General features: G+C 41.1%; 1 protein-coding gene across 1 annotated transcript in view; it reads right to left on the bottom strand.

Annotated features, from left to right (window-relative positions):
• CBFA2T2 (CBFA2/RUNX1 translocation partner 2) overlaps nucleotides 1-17,960 on the bottom strand; it is a 28,160-nt gene extending 10,200 nt beyond the window's left edge. The window contains exons 1-6 of the mRNA XM_021715104.1: nucleotides 17,876-17,960; nucleotides 13,934-14,115; nucleotides 12,393-12,646; nucleotides 9,222-9,307; nucleotides 7,404-7,599; nucleotides 1,164-1,232 (exon numbers count right to left, since the gene is read on the bottom strand). Coding sequence (XP_021570779.1) covers nucleotides 1,164-1,232; nucleotides 7,404-7,599; nucleotides 9,222-9,307; nucleotides 12,393-12,646; nucleotides 13,934-13,974 — 646 coding nt within the window. The 5' untranslated portion in view covers nucleotides 13,975-14,115; nucleotides 17,876-17,960. The remainder of the gene's footprint in view (nucleotides 1-1,163; nucleotides 1,233-7,403; nucleotides 7,600-9,221; nucleotides 9,308-12,392; nucleotides 12,647-13,933; nucleotides 14,116-17,875) is intronic.
• Nucleotides 17,961-18,178: the final 218 nt, after the last annotated feature.

The following is an 18,178-nucleotide window of genomic DNA, read 5'->3' as shown; positions in this document are numbered from 1 at the left end:
GGCTGCGGTGGCCGGGAGCGGCCACTGCACTCCAGTCTGGGTGATAGAGTGAGACTCCAGCTCAAAAAAAAAATAAAAAAATAGCTTGTGTTTAAGTCTGGACCATTTGCTTGTGAAAGGAAGTATTCAAAAGCGTGAAAGTGAGGAATGACTCCAAGAATCTGCAGGCACTCACTGATGGTAACAGTTAATTAATTTCTTATCTAAACCTTTGATGAATTATTTAGTGTCATCAGTAGTTCTAAAATTGTCAGTAATTGGGTGTTAAAGACTTTGGGGGCTAATTTATCCAGAATGCTTTATCTTGCAGTTTCCTGATTACTTGTGAGAAAAAACATTTTGAATATGGCTATGTGTATTTCTCAATGAGAATGAGAAGGAAATCCAACAGCCACTTGGTCTGTTCATATCTTGAGTCTATTTGTTTACTGCTGTCTTGATGCTTTTGAAAGAATCCTTATGAATACAGGTATTGAACTTTTTGTAGAAATCAATTTTATCTGAGGAAGAAAACCAAAAATTGTATCGGACTTTAAGAACATCACTTGGAAGAAGGAAAAGAAGGCAAGTACTTGGACGAGGTAACAACAGTGATGCGGGTGAGCTCTAGCGCAGAGCCTGCCAGAACAGACAGCCCCCAGCCCCGCCAGCCTTCTTTATTCCTGTGGAAAAGGAGGCCTGCCAAGAACAGCCTTGACTAAGGTAGGTACAGCGAAGATGAGAGGAAGAGCAGAGGGACTGAAGAGCTGTGCTGAGAGCAGAATTAACTACACTTGGCATTAGTGTGAACACAGCGTGTGCAGACGCAAGTTAGGAGATAGGCAAACAACTGAGCCAGAGACCCAAAAACAATGTATGTCAACAGGTACGTAATGCCTCAGTGTGACCCAGTAGAAGGGCATGAAAGAGACTGGAGGGAGCCAGTCCAAATTCGTGACCTGCAAAGTAGCATGACGGGCAGTCAGAAGTCCTGCAGGACAAGCTGGAGGGGGAGAGCCAGGGGCCTAGAGCTCTCTGAGGAACAAGTTTTTAGACAACCAAAGTCTCTGAGGAACAAGTTTTTAGACAACCAAAGGGCCCAGTCACCAACCCTTCCCCAAGGCGAGTTCCCCGCCCGCACAAATCAGTACGTACACACAACCTACGAAGAATCAGACACATACCTGTTTTTTTCCAGAACTCCACAGGTACATATCCTGTCCCTGGCCTGCTGTTGAACTCCCGCTGAGAATCTGCAGAAGACGGATACAGAGCACAGGGTCAGAAGCTGCCTGTGATCAGTACTTTTATTTTTTATTTTTCCAGTTGACTTTTCATTTTTTTGAAAAATTCCTGACATTACAGAGCTAAACTGAAAGATATTAATATTCTACCCATTACATTTCCATGACAAATGAAAAAATCTGAGCCAACAAAAGTTTTTATTTTTATGACAAAAAATCTTGTCCAACTTCTTATTAGTCACTTCGAAAGACTCAAACCTGTATGCTCATTTAGTATGAAAGACATTCTTATAAGGACTAAAAATCAAATAAAATAGTATAGCCAATTTTTAGTTGTAATACACACATACATCAAATATTAATATTTCCAAGCTGTGAGATTAAAAGTGATCTTTATGCCGGGCTTGGTGGCTCAGCCTGTAATCCCGTGCTTTGGGAGGCTGAGGTGAGTGGATTGCCTGAGCCTGCGGGTTCGAGACCCGCCTGGGCAACTTGGTGAGACCTCATCTCTACAATAAATCAAAAATTAGCCGGGCGTGGTAGTGCGCGCCTGTAGTTCCACCTACTTGGAAGGCTGAGGCAGAAGGATCAATGGAGCCCAGAAGGTCAAGGCTGCGGTGGCCGGGAGCGTGCCACTGCACTCCAGTATGGGCTACAGAATGAAACTCCAACTCAAAATAAATAAATAAAAGTGACCTTCACTTTCTATTTTTTTTTTTTTACTTGTTTACATGTCCTAGTTTTTTCTTTCTAGTTTTTTGTTTTGTTTTGTTTTTTGTGAGTCAGGGTCTCACTCTGTTGCCCAGGCTGTAGTGCAGTGGCACAATCGCAGCTCACTGCAGTCTCCAACTCCCAAACTCAAGTGATCCTCCCACTTCAACCTCCCAAGTAGCTGGGAATACAGGCAAAATTCACAACACCCAGCTAATTTTTTTTACTTTTATTTTTTTATAGAGACAAAGTCTGGTCTTAAACTCCTGAGCTCAAGTAATTCTTCCACCTCAGCATCCCAAAGTGCTGGGATTACAGGTGTGAGACATTGTACCCAGCCATAACTGTTTCTCTGTAGGCATGTTTTTCTATATTACACATAGCTATTGAAGTTATGTTTATGAAATCTTTAATGATATGAGAACGTGCTCAGTACATGAAATTATGTTTTTGTTTTTGAGTCAGAGTCTCACCCAGGCTAGAGTGCAGTGGCATGCTCACAGCCTCAACCTGCTGGGCCCAGGCGATCCTTCTGGCTCAGCCTTCCAAGTAGCTGGAACTACAGGCATGCGCCACCACGCCTGGCTAATTTTTTGATTTATTGTAAGAACGAGGTCTTGCCAAGTTGCCCAAGCTAGTCTTAAACCCGTGGGCTCAGGCAATCTTTTCACCTCAGCCTCCCAAAGTGGTGGGATTATAGGTAAGTGTGAGGCCCTGAGCCCGGCTGAAATTATGTTTTCAATACAGTAGTCTCAGTTACATTTAAAAATTCTTCAGTGCAGACTGATGAATTTTTTTTGTTTTTGTATTTTCCATAATGAGCCATGCAGGTTCACTGACTTTAAATAAACATGTCTATCTTCATGAGGTTGCCCTGAGACTTAAATGATAATGCAGATAAAGTGACAATTCTCAACATTAGGAGCTAAGGTCCTATCTCACACCAACTGAATCAGAATCTCTAGAGGTGGGGCCAGGGCATCTGTTTTCCAAAGGTTCTAGGATGAGTTCTAATATGCATCTAAGGTTAAGCACTGAGCAAAGGGCCTAGTGCAGAACTCAGCATTTGTGGTGAAGGTCGTTCAAAGCACACTAGGCTCATCATTTCTCTGTAGGTCATAGATATTTTCTACTGTACCAATGACAAAATGTATATTTTGTAGTAAAAAGTTTAAATATATTTTATTAAATTACTACTCAAAGATCAATAATAGGAACAGCGCCAGTCTTTAATGCATTCTGATTGGTTGAGCATGCTGTCATATTTAACAAAACGAACTATTTGCAGAAACTGTTTTTCCACAAACAGAAATTTTGCCTTTGAGGTTCACATCACTCTTGGTGCCTCTGACTCTGGCATCATTAGATTTATGAAAAAGAATACTCTTAAATTTTTTGTTTACTTTCCATGTTAGTCAAAGTTATAGGAACAGTTTAAATAATTCTACAAAGCTTCAATTAGGAAAATAGCAGCACCTCAACCATTTCCTTGCCCCAGAGGCAATCTCTTTTAAACAAATTCTTTCTATTGCTGTATCTTGATTTTTTTCAGTTGCAGGCATCACATGTTGGCTTGCCATTGTACATAACATACCCCCACACCACACACGTTCACAATTCTTTCCCACCATTCTGCAATAGAAACATACCCCAATTCTGTTACATGAAGAGTCAACATTTAATGTAAAGGCCAATCATAGCTGAGTCATGCAATTTATATTCTTTTATCTTTCTGAACACTTTTTTGTCTTCCTTAGAGTTAATTGCCTTGTTTATTCATGCACTAAATTTTTTATGTAATTATTTAAAATTCAGTATCAAATTCTCCTCCTGCTGTGTAAGTTATTTTGTAAGTTTCAAAACAAAACTTGAAGAAATCTCCACCAAGCTCTGGGCTATTCTCATGTAACCTAGATATTTTCTAGGCTTGCTTTCTCTACCACGTTGCTGAGGGCCCTCCGTGTCTCACTCGTACTGCTTCACTTCCACTCATGGAGGCATATCCTCAGTGGACACCATGATAAAGAGTAGGCAGGAGGTGGATTTTTCAAAAAATTGTTGGGCAAAATTAACCAAAGCAATTTTCTTTCTTTTTTTTTTTAATTTTAATCGATATTTTTAATTATGATTTTGTGGGGTACAGTTAAGGGTTAGGTGTACAATTACGTTTCATTCAGGCACCCTGTTGATAAGAGGTGTTTCCCCATCCCCAGACAGATATTTGCGACTGTTAATCCCATCCCCCCCCCATAGTTTCCCAGTACCATCAGACATTTTCTTATAGTATTACATTGGATGTTCAAGGTCCATTATATGAGTGAGAACATGTGATACTTGGATCTTTGTTTCTGTGAGAGGTCACTCAGTATTATAGACTCTAGTTCCATCCAGGTCCAAATAATTTTCTTAAGTACAGAATCTTAAAATAATTTTCCTGATTAGATCTACTTCTTTCACAGTGTTGTTTAGTTGGTAGACTGGTTCAACCTGCAATTATCTTTCGGTTCTTGGTAATTTTTCAGAATTATTTCAATGACTATTCCATTATCCTGTTCACTCTTTTGAAACTCATGATTTGAATATATAAGCTGGATAGATTTTCTAAATTTCTTATAATCTATTCTCAGGGATATTAACAATACTATGTATACTTTTGGAAGTTTTCTTTTCCCTGAGGAGTTGTTGTTAACTCCCATTTTGGTTTATTTCAGTCTTCACTTTTAATAATAGAGGCTTACCTCTAGAGATTGGTCACCTTTAACTGCTAACTAATAATGCAGGATACGAAAAAGCTGCCTGGAAGCCCCAGGAAAGAAACTGAAGCACATCTGCTCTGGGCTTAACTAGAAAAGTTTCCCCAGACATGACTGCTTATTGGACTCATTAAACATATGTATTCAGATTCTTGAGTCCCAGAATCATAATCTCCTCGGAAGGGTTCAGATGTTTATCTGTAGAAAATATTCAGGTTTGACTTTCATTCTGAGGAAAAGTTGAGTTCATTTCTTTCCTTTAAAAAATTTTTTAATTGCAAATATTGGATGGCTAGTAAATTCATAAAAATACTAATATATAATTTCTTTTACTAATATACAATTGAATGAAAAATTATTAAGTGAATACCCATAAGCCCCCATTTAGGAAAGAGAACACTACCAATGGTCCCATGTCCGCAAAAGGTGAGCAGTAGTAGGTCACAACAACGTGTGAATGAGGTCAGCCAGGTTGGCAATCCCACCTGGGAATCAGTCATCGCTCTTACTCTATACCTTCCATTCACACCCCAGAGGAAACAATCCTCCTGACTTCTGGGATAAGCATTTTCTGGTTTTTCCTTACAATTTTTGTACTTATTTATGTATCCTTAAATAAAATACATAAATATGTCCCTTGTTTTTTGGGGTTTTTTTTGAGTTGGAGTCTCACTCTGTCACCCAGGCTAGAGTGCAGTGGCATACTTATGACCACCGCAGATTTGACCTGCTGGGCTCAGGTGATCCTTCCACCTCAGCCTTCCAAGCAGCTGAAACTACAGGCATTTTTTGATTTATTATAGAGATGAGATCTCGCCAAGTTGTCCAGGCCGGTCTTGAGTACCTGGGCTCAGGCAATCCTCTTGCCTCGGCCTCCTAAAATGCTGGGATTATAGGGTTGAGCCACCGTACCCAGTGGGTTTGTTTTTTTTTTACTTTAAAGATGTGGAGTACAATTCAGGGTTAGGTATACAAATGTTCACATTCCTTGTAACCTGAACAAAATCTGTTCCTGAAAATGTTGTGAACCCCAAAATTTCAGACAGAGGAAATCTACATTGCATTATTTTATATTTAAAAAGTAATAATGCCATCCAAAGCCTGTAGTCAGTTTCTCTCCAAATCACCAAAACATTTAGTTACATACAAAATATTTAAATAATAATCCACCAGGGGTTTCTGCACCCAAGACTTTAAAAATACAAACCACTTTATCATCATCATCATCATCATCATCATCATCATCATCATCATCATCTGAGCTGAAGTCTCACACTGCTGATCACGGCTACTGCAGCCTCGACCTACTGTTAACTCCCTGATGGGCCCAGGCGATCCTTCTGCCTCAGCCTTCCAAGTAGCTGGAATCACAGGTGCATGCCATCATACTCTGCTAAATTTTTTTTTCTTTTTTAAATTGTAGAGATGAGGTCTTACCATGTTGCCCAGGCTGGTCTTGAACTCCTGGGTTCAGGAAATTTCTCTCGTCATGACTACTCAAAGTGCTGAGATCACAGGTGTTGAACTACTGTGCCTAACCTACTTATTATTATTATTATTTGAGTTGAGGTCCCACTGTGTTGCCCAGGTTGCAGTGCAGTGGCACAATCACAGCTCACTGCAGCTTCAACCTCCTGGATTCAGGTCATCTTCCCGCCTCAGTCTCCCAAGTAGCTGGTACTACAGGAGTGTGCCACCATGTCCTGCTTTTTTATTTTTTGTAGAGACAAGGTCTTGCTATGTTGCCCAGGCTAGGCTCCAACTCCTGGGCTCAAGCAATCCTCCCACTTCAGTCACCCAAATTGCTGGGATTATGGATGTGAGCCACCATACCTGGCAATCTTTATCTGCTTTTGAAGTCTTTATGAAAGGAATCATACTACAGCTATTCAGTATTCTTTGATGTCTTGCTAGACAGATATTCTAGATAACTGTGCTCATCTATGGTTGGCTTAAGAGCCACTGCTGTGGGTGGGGTGAGGAAAGGGGTTTCCTTAGCTGCCAATGTCTAGACATACCACATTACTTCTGGCTTTACCTCAAGTTTTTCTTGCAATCTTTTTGAGACTAACAACCACCTTCAATGGAACACTGTAGGTCTGTCCTAAGAAGGGATGCGCTCTCCCTGGTGAACATTTGGGAACTTAGAAAAGGTGAGTGATCACAGATAGCCTGTCATTCAGCTATGCCTTTTGATAGGGCACCTCTTCAGTTGTGAACGTGATGGAACATTTTTTGGGGGATAACTGGTTTCCTGGATGCACCCTGGACTGAGAGAAGAGTGCCTCATGTCTCTGCTGCCTCAGGCCGAGAAAAGGGAAGACAGGGAAACTCCCAGCTCAGTACAGTGAACCTTTCTATAGGAGGTCGCCAGGCAGTGGTTGACAAGTGGTGGAGAGTTGGAGATAAGAGGAGGAAAAGCAGGCTGCTGTGAGGAATACCGGTGATGACACCAGAGACTGAGCACATCAGTCAGGCCGAGTTTAACAACCAAACAGTCTTGGATCATCACTTAGCACATACACAGAGAGCACTGACGACAGAACAAAGCCACAAATATTTGCATTCTGCATGAGGAAGAACTTCTCAAATATGCCAGGTACGAAGCATTTCCTAGACTTTCTCATTTACTCTTTAAAATCGCCCAAATACTCCTGAATTCCCAATCTAGCACCAAGTTCCTTCAAAGGTTGACACTGACTCTGGACCCCCTTACCATTGCTGAGAGAATCTGCGCTCCCAGGGCTGTGCTGCCTGGAGCCCAACTCAGTCCCCGTCTTCCTCATCTCTGTGTTTTCGTTGTATCGCCTTTTCCAGTAGTTGAGCTCTTCACGATCAGACTCCTGACAGCGCCGCAGAACTGCCATGGAGCGCCTTGTCTTCTCTACCATCTCCATGATGCAGTTCAGAGCCTGAGCCCGACAGGAACACAGGCAGAGATAAGATGAGGACAATCAGATGACAAACAATGAAAATCAAGGATGGTAAACACAATAAAAAGAGTTAAGGTTCAAGTGTTATACAGGTCTAGGACTGTCAGGTTTACATTTAAAACCCCTTACCATAGCTTCTTTTCAAATATATACACATATATTTCAAATATATACACACACAAACACAATTTATTTATTCATAAATTTCAAAATAAGGCATTTTGAATTCCTCAAGGTTAAAGCAGCCATATAGTCTCACAATACATGGACCCTGGCCATTTGCCATTGCTTTGCTAAGCTCTCGTCTGGCCATGTGGCTCTTTGAGTTATGGCCGCTTTGTTTTCCTAAGTTTTGGCCCTCTCCCCTACCTTGGTGAGGTAAATCTTCTCTCTCTCTAATTTACTTTCTAAATAAACTGCGTTTCTTTTTTGTTTTGGTTTTTTTTTGAGTTGGAGTCTCACTCTGTCGCCCAGACTGGAGTGCACTGGCCGCTCCCGGCCACCGCAGCCTCGACCTGCTGGGCTCTGGCGATCTTTCCGCCTCAGCCTTTGGAGTAGCCGGAGTTACAGGTGCGCGCTACCATGCCTGGCTAATTTTTTGATTTTTATTGTAGAGATGAGGTCTCGCCTGCCCAGGCGGGTTTCAAACCCACGGGCTCAGGCAATCCACTCACCTCAGCCTCCCAAAGGCGTGGGATTACAAGCTGAGCTACCGAGCCCGGCTAAACTGCGTTTTCTAATCTAAAAAAACAACAACAAAAAAACATGGTCCTAAATCCACCAAGTCATTTGATAAAGCTGGAGATTTTTATAAGACTACAACCAGAGAAACAGGTATCAGGAATAGTGCTCACTCAGCAATGAAAAGGCACTGTGTGTAAATTTCAGGTGGGAGCTCCATCTCCACTTCTCCTTTCAGTGAGGGGACACTCTCTTTCAGTGGGTAGGCTTACATTCTATGCCAGAGTGCTAATTCTCATTTGTATTTGGAGGAGCTCATGCTCCCTCTGGGCCAGGAGCTGTGGTAAGCACCTTGTGCATTATTATATTTTTAAATTAAAAAATTTTTTTTTGAGTTGGAGTCTCAACTCTGTTGACCAGGCTGGAGTGCAGAGGCACGCTCACGGCCACTGCAGCTTTGACCTGCTGGGCTCAGGTGATCTTCCACCTCAGCCTTCCAAGTAGCTAGAACTACAGGTATAAGCCACCATGCCCGGCTAATTTCTTGATTTATTATAGAGATGAGGTCTCGCCAAGTTGCCCAGGCGGGTCTCGAACCCGCGGGCTCAGGCAGTCCACTCACCGCAGCCTCCCAAAGGCGCGGGATTACAGGCTGAGCCACCGAGCCGGGCTTTGTTTTTTTTTTTTTAAGAGACAAGGTCTCTCTTGCCATGTTGCCCAGGCTAGACTTGACCTCCCAGCTCTGGGGCTCAGCCTCCTGAGCAGCTGGGACCTACCAGCATATGTCCCAATGCTCGGCTACAAACCTTTGCTTTAACCATTATACTACACGACTTTACTTGCTCCATTAGTGATGAGAAGTATTAAGAATCAAGAGTTAAAAAAAGAATTGGAGAAATCACACACTGTAAGATTCTTACATGGTCAAGATGTTTCCATTCATCAGCCCATTCCCTTTCTGTCAAACGATGGTCTACCAACTCATCTGGATAGCCTCCATTCAGACCTATTAGAAATAAGGGATTACATTTGAAGAAAGCAGGAAGAATATAGTAGAACTGAGTTGTGCCAAGTAAATACACACATTCATAACAACTTTGAACATGCCACTAAAGCAATGATTCACAGAGGAAGCAGAATCCACAAAATGACATATAACCAACAAAAAAATCACTATTCAGGTTATCTAAAGAACTCCAACAAATTAACTGTGAAAGACAAACAGCTGAAAAGAAAAACAGGCATGTCACAGATAAGAAAGTACAGATAGTCCACAAACATCTCAAAAGATACTCAAACTTATATATAAGTAGTCAGGCAATACCAATAAAAACTTCACTGATATAGCATTTCACATCTAACATACTAGAAAAAATCAAATAATACTAAGTGTTGGAAAAGATGTGATGTAATGCAAATACTTAACTAGCAAAACTAGAGTGTGGGCTGGGCTTGGTGGCTCAGCCTGTAATCCCAGCACTTTGGGAGGCCAAGGCAAGTGGACTGCCTGAGCCTGCAGGTTCGAAACAAGCCTGGGCAATTTGGCGAAACCTTGTCTCTACAATAAATAAAAAATTAGCTGGACATGGTGGCGCATGCCTGTAGTTCTAACTACTTGGAAGGCTGAGGCAGAAGAATCGCCTGAGACCAGCAGGTTGAGCATGTGATGGCCGTGAGCATGCCACTGCACTCCAGTCGGGAAAACAGAGTGAGTGAGACTCCAACTCAAAAAAAAAAAAAAGAAATTTTCTTAATTAAGGTATATGTAACTGAGCCTGGCAGACAAAAGGTTGAACCTAATATAAATCATTAAGGTAGATGATCAATGGGTTCTTTTAGGATGAAGTATGCTCAAAGATTTTTTTAAAAAAATTTTTTTCCTAAATTTGTTAACAAGTAAAATCTGAACCAAAAAAACCACCACCAACAAAAACACAATGTAGTTATATGACCCAGGAACAGTAAGATGTACTTATGGTCCCAGCCATTCAAGAGGCTGAAGCAGGAAGATCACTTGAACCCAGAATTTTGAGTGCCTTCGGTAACATAGCAAGACCCCACGTCTAAAAAAGACTGGGCACAGTGGCTCACACCTGGAATGCCAACACTTTGGGAGGACGCAAGAGAATTGCCTGAGTCCAGGAATTTGAGAACAGCCTGGGCAACTTGGTGAAACCTTGTCTCTACAATTAAAATAAAATAAAATAAACTAAAATAAAAATATTAGCCAGGCATGGTGGTATACACCTGTGGTTCCAGCTACTTGAAAGGTTGAGGTGGAAGGATCATCTGAGCCCAGCAGGTTGAAGCTGCAGTGGCCATGAGCATACCACTGCACTCCAGCCTGGGTGAAAGAGTAAGACTCCTCCTCAAAAAAATTTTTTTAAAATAAACAAATTCAGCTATAGCAAGTTTTTTTTTAAAGTATACTCCTTTCTCAAGTAAAACTGGCAAAAGAAAAAATGTGCAGAAGAAACTAATAGCAAGCCTATGTTTTGAAGAGATAAAAAGAGATGCACAAGAGGAACAGGGATTGGGCACTATGATAGGCATTGTATGCCTAATGCCTAACTTTGGGGATCAGATAACTGCAGTCTAACTCTTGTCTCTGTCACTCACTAGATATGTGATTTTAGCCATATTTCCTTCTTCTAACTAACATCTGTAAAGAGGGATAACAGGTCGGGTATGGTGACTAACATTCGTAATCCCACCACTATGGGAGGCTGAGGTAGGAGGATTGCTTGAGCCCAGAGTTTGATACCAGGCTGGGCAACATAGCAAAACTCTGTCTCTACAAACATTTTTCAAAACTTAGCCTGGTGTGGTGGCATGCATCTGAACTCCCAGTTACTCGGGAAGCTGAGGCGAAAGAATTGCCTTGGCCTAGGAGGTCGAGGCTATAGTGAGCCATGAGTGTGCCACCATAATTCAGCCTGGGTAACAGAATAAGACTGAAAAAAAATGGCATGAACTGCCTTGGACTTCTGTAAAGATTACACGAGATACAATATGGACAACATAATCTAAGCGGAGCTAAGCCTCAGGCAATGTTGGAACTAAGAAAGAACACCACTGCTGCTCTGTCTTCACTACTCAGCTGCCACTGAACAAAGCCAGGAGCCCTACTGTGGCCAGGCTGCTGAAAGAGACTAGTGAGCCCAAGTCAGAGGAAAAGATGGCAAATGTGTTGCAATTTCTTACTCCACAAATGGAAATGAAGGGGAAACCCTGAAAGCTGGCAGCCTTTTGGCTCTCTGCTCTGACAGGCACTCAGCAGTTAAATGCCAAAGAACCTTCTGCAATAAACTTATATGAGTACCTGACAAAAAGCTCTGTATAAAACTGATCTCAGATGAGGTCTACTGAGGATATTTTTTGTTTCTTCCTAAATTTAATGGTTTCTGAGGGCCAAATGTAACAACTCAGCACAGGTGGTGGTGTTATCTCCATTTCAGAAGCTATTCTTCTGAGGCTCAGAGAATCTAAGCCATTTGCAAGAGATTACACAGCTAGTGAGGACACAGAGCCAGGACTTAAATTTAGATGTGCCTTATCTTTTGACCTACATGTCCATGGACTTTCACCTCTAGGACCACATATTTTGCATCTTTCTTGCTTAATTTACAGAAGAGTTGCATGAATAGTAACAAGAATTTTTGCATACCTTCACGTAGATTTCCCAAATGTCAGTATTTTACCTCATTTGTTTTTTCATTCTATTTTTGAACCACTGAGAATAAGTGAGACTCCTTTACTCTTTATTGCAATATATTTCTGGGGTTTGCTCAGTTTTGACTCATGAGTGCACGCGTTGAGCTGTTGTTCGTGAGTGGACTCTTTTTTATTCAGATTCCCCACCACCCACTGACAGTAGCCCTGCTTCTGTCATATAATGACAGCAACAAGCTATGAAGTTAGATCACTATCAAACGAGACCAAAGTGCTAATAGTCTTTTTATGTATAATATTGTTTTGTCTAATCACTGAAAAGAGCAATGAGATCTTATTTCACTTGATCACTGAGTTGGAAAGAAATCCATGGACTCAGTCTGAATTGAAACCATGATCACGCTGTTTATGTCACTTACCAAGATTGTGGTGCCGTTCCCGGACTTCTCGGTGTTCTAGCATCTTGCTGGGTTCCCGATACAGGTGTGAAGTTGCAATATCTTCTAAAGTATAATGCTGGAGAGGTGGTGGAGTAGGGTGGAACTGGCCTCCAGCATTCAGGAGGGGCACAGTGAGGGCAGGACTGTGCCGGGGAGCAGGGCTGATGGTACACACCCTCTTGGCAGGAGGCTCAGGAGCAATTGTATCTCTTTCAAAATTATTCTCTTCTCTCCTACAGAAGAAGCAGAAGTGCCTATCTGAGCCTCATCAGACATTTCCTGAGTAGCCACTCTGCTGTGTATTGTGCTGTGTTCTACCACAGACAGGAAGGCTGTAAGGAAAGGCGTGACATGAGGCATAAACTGAACATCTTCAGGGACTAGGCACATCATGTAAGTTGTAGATTTATTCCAACGTGAAAAGAGGGGTCAAATCCATCCATAATCAGCAACCTCTACCCCTCATAAAGCAAAGGAGAGAATAAGGAGATTGCAGCATTTTCCTTGGTGGTCAGAATACTCAGAGTTATGGGTTCAACTATTTATTTAGGTACGTTTTAAGGTCAAATGTGTTCTTGTGGAGGTGAGTTATTGGAAAGCAAGAATTCTTGACATGGAAGAAAAAAGGCTCAAGTAACGAATCCACTTAGGTCTTGGCAGAGTGTTCGATCAGTCCACTTCAATTGTCACACGTTTTCCATTGGTGTTAAAATATGGCTTCCTTGATAACCCACAGCATATTTTGGTAGCCATTCATATAATTTTTCAGAATAAATTCATAAAATTTTAATCTCAGTAAAGATGAGTTATTAACAAATAATAATTGTTACACTTTTATAAGACCTCATACATCGGAAAAAATGCATTTGACAAAAAATAATAAAAATTCTCCATGAAAAAAGAAACATGGAGCTGGGCTTGATGGCTCAGCCTGTAATCCCGCGCTTTGGGAGGCTGAGGTGAGTGGATTGCCTGAGCCCGCGGGTTCGAGACCCGCCTGGGCAACTTGGCGAGACCTCTTCTCTACAATAAATCAAAAAAATTAGCTGGGCGTGGTAGCGCACGCCTGTAGTTCCAGCTACTTGTAAGGTTGGGGTGGAAGGATCGCCGGAGCCCAGCAGGTCAAGGCTGCAGTGGCCGGAAGTGTGCCACTGCACTCCAGACTAGGTGACAGAGAGAGACTCCAACTCAAAAAAAAAAGAAATATGTCCTTGGTAGATTGTATTTCTTAGGCTTTTGGCACAGTGGACCCATATGTGCTCTAGAGCAGAGTTTCTCACTAGGGGTGTGCAGTCATCTGCAGATTCTCTGAAAAATACCCATGTGTGAGAGCTACTCCTATAGATTAGGATTTATTCTACTGCTTGGTGCTGAGACCAAGCAGAAAGAAGCTTAGAAACTCTGAGACATTACCTATCTACAGCCTGAGTCATAGAAATATCTTTCTTTCTTTCACAAGCAAAGGGGAAAGTTGGAGCAATTTCAGAAAGGTAGGAACAACAAAGTTCTTCCCTGCTTACCTCTCTGGACTGGGCCTCTTCCCATTCCCGTGCACCTCCATAAGCAGCTCGGAAGAGTCAGCCGGCGACGCGATGCTTGTGTTGAGCAGAAGGTGCTCGTGCTGGGCCAGGTACTGGGACGGAGTCTGCTTGGCTGCCCGAGCGCAGTGCAGCAGTTCTCGCTGCAGGAGGGGCAGGTTGGCCTTGGAAAGAAGAGGCAGTGTTCCCAGGGTTGGGCCTGATACAGCAGGGCTGAGCACCTCAAGGGGTCTTCACAAAGCAGATGATAAAAGACAAAAGTCCTGCTCTCCTTGTGAGTCTGAATGTCACATGCTTCTATGTTAGTCAAGTGACATCTGTGATACTGCACCTGAATTACTTACTGACTGCCTAGTCTCTTGCCTCAACCAGATGTGATTCCCCTTAAGAGACTACACCTTGCTTACCATTATGGCCTAGTACAGAGAGAGTCAAAGCTCAATGAAAGTCTGTTGAACATAGTAATTTAAAAATAAACATTTCTGAAGACTTCATTCAGTTAGAAAATTATAACTGCCTACACGGGAGTAGGAAGAATTCACTCTTTCCTCATCATTACAGCCCTGGTTTCTCACTTTTGAATCCCACTGATGGCACTACTCAACCTTCCTTTATGCTCTCTATGAGAGCTGCCACAGAATTCTGGAGACTGTGATTATTGTGGAACATAGGATTGTGAAAAGGAGCATTGGGAATGATACAATATGTAAAATAATGATAAATAATGTACCGATATTTTTCCTTCTCTCATATTTAGACAACTTGTAATAGGGACAAATTGTATTTTAAAACCCTATACATCTTTTAAACTTCAGAATTCTAATTCCTTCATATATAGAATCTACTTTTCCCATATTTTATCAAAAAATTATATCTTTCTCATCAAATTTAAACAAATAACAATTGAGGCTGAATCCCAAAAAGAAGACTCTATCCCAAGGGACAGATGAGCAAGTCTAAGGAGAGTTTAATTAATTAATTTTTTTTTTCTGAGTTGGAGTCTTACTCTGCCAATCAGGCTGGAGTGCAGTGGCACACTCACAGCCACCCCAGCACTGACCTGCCAGGCTCTGGTGATCCTTCCATCTCAGCCTTTCAAGTAGCCGAACTATAGGCACACACGCTACCACACCCAGTTTAAGGAGCATTTTAATATGTGTAAGTAATCATCCTTTCACTGAAGGTTAACTTAGCAGGCACCACAATTAATGGCTGTTTTAAAGCAGAAATCAATTGACAAAACCCCAAATGCTAGCCAAAAAGCTGCCATAACAACCTACCTCATGTGTTTTCTAAAATAACAGAGTTAAGAATAGGAAATTTGATGATGTAAAACACTTTTTAAAATCTGTTCTAGAACCTCAATCTTGCTGCAACTGTAAAAACTTAATTAAAACAAACATCATGCTAGATATTTTTGTGGCATATATCCCTCAATGAATAAAAATCATGTTGTTTTTTTCCTATTAATACAAATTTCACAAATCTTTCTTGATTCTAGAGCCTTAGGAAAATAACTGTCTACTGGCACTGAAATGCAGAAGGAAGACCAAGATAGAACTAGCACAGCTGTTTCAGAGCTGAAAAAAGAACCACAGCCTGTTTGGACCAGCTGAGGCTTCAATGTTATTAGAACAGAGCTGCAATACAGGCTGTGCATCTTAGACCTGTGCCTTTTTTTCTACATCTGCTGTAGCCCGATTTAAAGTAAGATGATGCATCTTTTTGATGCTATTACATTTTCTTAGGAAGTGAAAGTAAGGTAAAAGAAAGTAAAAAGAGCAAATTTATATACCCAGATAGTAAATATTTAAGGCTTTGTGAATTAAGAAGCACAATTAAAGATAATATACAAGGGGGGACCTCAAAACACCCGGAATAATCTTTTGGAGGGCATGCCCCTTGTAGTACAGGCTTCCCTCACTAGGTAAGTGTTCTAGGAACCCATCAGCATCAGCGAACCAGCTAGCACTGCTGTTGAGAGGCTGCGTTTTCAATAAGCATTCTGAGTTGTGGCAAACAGGCGACGGGCTCTTCCACCATGACAGTGCCCCTGCCCACACAGTGCTGAATGTCCAGCAGCATCTGACCCAAAATGGCATGACCTCCCCCACATCCTACCCTCCCTATTTACCCGGTCACACCTTGAGCAGCTTTCTTGTGTTTCCCCGAATGAAAAACGTCCTTGAAGGGAAACGTTTTGCTGATGTGGAAGAGGTAAAACAAAAAGGCAGAAGCACAAAAAGGCATCAAAATGGACGAGGGCAAAAACTGTTTTGAGCAGTGGAAAAAGCATCTCGATAGGTGTATTGCATCAAAAGGAGAGTACTTTGAAGGTGACTGAAGTTTAAACATGTAAGAAAATACACACTTTTATAAATAAATTCTGGGTTTTTGGGGGGTCCCCGTTGTATCGGTATTCATTAAAATAAGACAATAAATTTTCATAAATATATTTACAAAATTCAAAATAAAAATTAGTATCTGTACAAAATAATAATTGAGTACAGTTTTTTGTAATATCAAGCAACTAGTAATTAAAATAATGGAATTCTTTTTTTCAGGAAGAATTAGCTTAACTAGGGTTCAAGTTAGTATTCTCTACCCCCAAACTGACGACAAATGTTCATCTGCAAAAACCACTCATAGCTGTATAAAACCATGTGGTATGCGGGATTTGGGTCATATCTGGTCTATAACAAACAGGTGCCTGAGTCTAGTCTTTCACTGCCTTTGAGTTATTTTATAACTCTATAACTTACAAGTGATAGCAATGTAAAAGGACTGTTGTCTGTGGACACATAAATCATGTCCGCCTATTTCATCTGTGTTTGCATAGTTGTAGCAATAATTCTGACCTATAATGTGCCTGTTCTTTGGCTTCTCATTTGGACTAGTTGTAACATCTTACTGATTCCCTCAATGAACATTAGGTAAAATCTTTGACACGTGTTCATGTTTTTTTGTCTGTATAAGTCATAATGTCCCCTGTCTTGGATAAGTATCATTTCATAGGAGAAAATACTAACTTTATAGTGAAAAAGCAGGTGAGACACAAGCTTTATCAAGTGATCAAAGTCAACAGGATTAATGACAGGACTATTTGACATCTATGTCCCATGTGTAACCTGATTCTAATCACGACAAAGCATCAGCAAAAAACAAATCAAGGTACATTTAAAGTAACTATCCCGCACTCTAAAAAAAAAAAATGTCAAGGTCACGAAAAGAGTAACTGTTCCAGATTAACATGAACTGAAGAGATATGACAACTAAATGCAACAGGTGATCCTCAATTAGACCCAGGACCATGCTCTTTCCCCATGTTTTTCTTTGCTATAAAATACATTACTGGGATACTTGGTGAAATATAAATAAAATCTATAGATAAAATAACAGTGTTGTATAAATGGTAATTTCTTTATCTAATAATTATATTAAAGTATTTAGATGTGTACAGATGAATCTCAAACATTTCTGAGGAAAAACTAGAGGGAGTGATAATGCAAATAAGGCAAAATATGACATTTGAAGAATCCAGGTAGAGGGTATGTAGGAATTTTATCATAATCTTTTGCAGCTTATCTGTGAACATGAAATTATCTCAAAATAAAAAGCTTTTTACAGAGGCATATTCTGTGTAAGCACAAAAATTCTCTGCCACGAGCCCAGACTCCACCCACCTGCCTTTCAGCACACTCACTGCCACTCACCCCTACTTGCTCCCTCAGTGTGTTACTAGCAAGGTCTGCACAGACCACAACTCAAGTATGAGGCTTATCTGCTGACTGCACTCTCACCTCTCTACCAGCTCGAAACAAAACATGGCAAACTGCCCCCAATTTGGATCACAGAACAGGGATCAGTAGGTCTTGAGGAAATGTTGAAGATAAGTTACATTTAGTTATTATCTCACAGAATTACCTTGAGAAATGGAATCACAAAAGGACGAAGAGGAAAGTTTGTGGCCTCCTGGAGCTTACAATGGAACTCCTCAATTGTCACTGTTGAGTTCTGAAAAGATAAATAACCTCGTTCAACTTTCAAAACTGGACAATCTTACAGTGCTGAACTCTATTAAATCATAAGGAAAAGTGTAATTCCAAGAGCACTATTATGATCTCAGGTACCTCTCAAAGGTTAACCAAATTCCATTTCCTTTATGACAGAAATCCAGCCTTCTTGACTGTCTTCTCTACCACCCCTAATCTAAATTCTTTCCTTTGC

This window comes from Carlito syrichta, unplaced genomic scaffold, assembly GCF_000164805.1.
Source record: "Carlito syrichta isolate Samal-C Ts95f unplaced genomic scaffold, Tarsius_syrichta-2.0.1 Scaffold306659, whole genome shotgun sequence".
Taxonomy (NCBI): domain Eukaryota; kingdom Metazoa; phylum Chordata; class Mammalia; order Primates; family Tarsiidae; genus Carlito; species Carlito syrichta.
The sequence above is the reverse complement of the archived record's forward strand: the minus strand, read 5'-3'. Positions and strand labels throughout refer to the sequence as shown.